Consider the following 2,527-nt stretch of genomic DNA (forward strand, 5'->3'; position numbering starts at 1 on the left):
TCAGACTGAAATGGAGTAAAGAAGTGAATGAAGTTGTGGTGGAATGCAACAAAAACAACCCAGTCGATGAAAATGGAATACCGATTCGAGGATATAGACAGAGAGTGTTTAGAGAGGGGCAGGAAAGAGGCTCTTGTGTCAACAATGCAACGAATAATGTGACCGAGTATGTGCCCAGGCAAGAGCTGTAAGGAAAAGTGGATGGTTGACAGATATTTAACTGGAAGGGATAGTAAGAAGCATGGAAAGAATAGAAAGGAGAGAGGAAAGAACAGACGACGCTGGTGGAAAAAGTGACCTAGTTCTGGAACAATACCAGGATAATGCTGGTGAAAAGGGAGCTGACTTAGCATTAGACGTTAACGTAAACTTAATGAACGAGGAGGAAAAGGAAATTGTGAATAGGATCTTGGACATATTGAACAGGAGAGAAATAGAGATGGAAATTAAAAAAAAAAAAGTAGAATTAATAGATTTTACCCCAAAAGTTAATCATATAAAATTTATACCATCTAAAAACACCACGGTGATAAACAACATGATTAAAGTGAGCGCTATCTATGTAGGCGACAAAATGGGTATGACGAATACGAAATGGTGTTAAACCTAAGGTGGAAGCGAAGGATAAACGACAGTGAACGAATACGAAAGGGCAGTAATACGCGGTAGATAGAGCAGAAAGAAGGCAGAACACAACAGAGAGTAAATCTGAAAAAATGCAAATGCAAATGAAAAGAATTAGTCACTATTATCAAGAAACAAGCAACGGCTTTTGGCAAAGGCGGGTAAATTGAAACGGTATGAGGAATGAATTAAACAATACATGCAGGACAAACTATGTCTATGAAGAACTGAATTGTACCAGACGCAGAAGACAGTAAAGCATTTTGGAACGGTGTGTAGAGGAGGCAAGGAGAGAGCAGGTAACAGGTTAAAAAAGCCAAATTGGAAAGCACCAGGGCGAGATGGAGAGCAGAAGTACTAATTGGAAAAGAGGATCTACCCGAGTGGATGACATACAGAAGAACCATCTTTTGTTTAAAAGATCCCGCAAAAGGGAATGCAATTGATAACTTTAGACCAATTTCCTGGTTACCTCTAATGTAGAAAGAAGCCTTTGATAGGCGTTAAAGCGGAAAAGATGTACGTACACCTAGAGAATGAAGTATCAACTTATAATTGATAAAACAATTGTAGAGTTACGTATTTTTCGTTCCACGAACGCGCCCGGATTCGCAGATTCACATATGCGAACGGGTGGTAATGTTGCCCTGTTGGGGTGTTTACTTTTATTTTTAATGCCCTTGAAAACGCCCTTCCTCAAGCCCTCGTACATTATCTTAAACACCCCAACTCCAGGAGAATATATAGTAAGTTTTGGGTCAGACAGCTCATTTGTCCACACTCAAACCCCTCTTTAAGTCTGGGTAGTTAGCAACCACTTGCTCTGACCCACAGGGGAGTCGCTACAGATGGCAGTTGGCGGGTAACCTTGACTATTGAGAGGTGTGAGTGTGGGCTGGGAAAGACTCCAGATTCTTTTTCTCGTGTATTGTGATAATATACTGTGATACTATCTGTTTTAACCAATGATTTTCTTGCGTCTGATCTGTGATTTTCGAGGCTGTAGTAGCAGTTGCAAGTTCGTAAATACAGCCATTTACATGAAGTTTTGTATCTCCACTCCTGTAGGAGGTAGTAAATGGCCTGGCTTTTCCCCATGCCCATACCCATGTCCAAGACTGTTGAGTATTTTTCTTGCAGGGGGATATTACATTTTTTCATGCGCGGAAAACATCATTTTGTTTACATTTGCGCTGACGGATCTGTGGATGGATGATGAAACAAATCTGCCTTCCATCTCTCTCCTGTCTGAGGAGACATGTCCTTTTATGTGGCAGCTCCCTTGGGCAGGTACTCGCACCTTCCTGCAGAAATGAAAGCAGTGGCGACATCTGCGTCCACTCAAGGAGAAACGTGTGTGTGTGTGTGCATGTGTGTGTGTGTGTGCATGTGTGTGTAAATGTGTATATGCATACACATGCGTGAGTGAGCGTGTGTATAGACACACGTGTGTGTACTTGCATATATATATATATATATATATATATATATATATATATATATATATATATGTGTGTGTGTGTGTGTGTGTGTGTATGCATATATGTATGTATATATGTATATATATGTGTGTGGGTATATATGTATATACATAATATATATGTATAACTATGCACCTTCGTTACTTTGCCCTTGCCCACATGTTCAAATTTATTTTCTTTCAGTCTCTAAATCATAATGCGAAATTGCTAAGCTAAATTGAGGAAAGTAAACTTTACACTAAAGATAAAGAATTTAATGCATTTCAAAAGGTCAGTGGCATCCTCATAAACACTCCGTCAGTCCGCTACATCAGTCGTTCCTCCTGGCACACTCGGAGGCATACAGGTTGTTGATCTGGTTGGCGTCGGTCTGCAGCATGTGGGCTTTGTCGTAGGGGTCCGTGAGGTCTACGCCGTCCTGG

General features: G+C 40.6%; 1 protein-coding gene across 1 annotated transcript in view; it reads right to left on the reverse strand.

The window, feature by feature from the left end:
* Positions 1 to 2,344: 2,344 nt before the first annotated feature.
* The window catches only part of LOC113826343 (astacin), a 4,375-nt gene continuing 4,192 nt past the window's right edge, over positions 2,345 to 2,527 (reverse strand). Inside the window, exon 6 of the mRNA XM_070124598.1 lies at positions 2,345 to 2,527. This exon is cut by the window's right edge and continues 133 nt beyond it. Within this exon, the coding sequence (XP_069980699.1) occupies positions 2,416 to 2,527 (112 nt within the window). The 3' untranslated portion in view covers positions 2,345 to 2,415.

This window comes from Penaeus vannamei, chromosome 8 (genome assembly GCF_042767895.1).
Source record: "Penaeus vannamei isolate JL-2024 chromosome 8, ASM4276789v1, whole genome shotgun sequence".
In the NCBI taxonomy this organism is placed as follows: domain Eukaryota; kingdom Metazoa; phylum Arthropoda; class Malacostraca; order Decapoda; family Penaeidae; genus Penaeus; species Penaeus vannamei.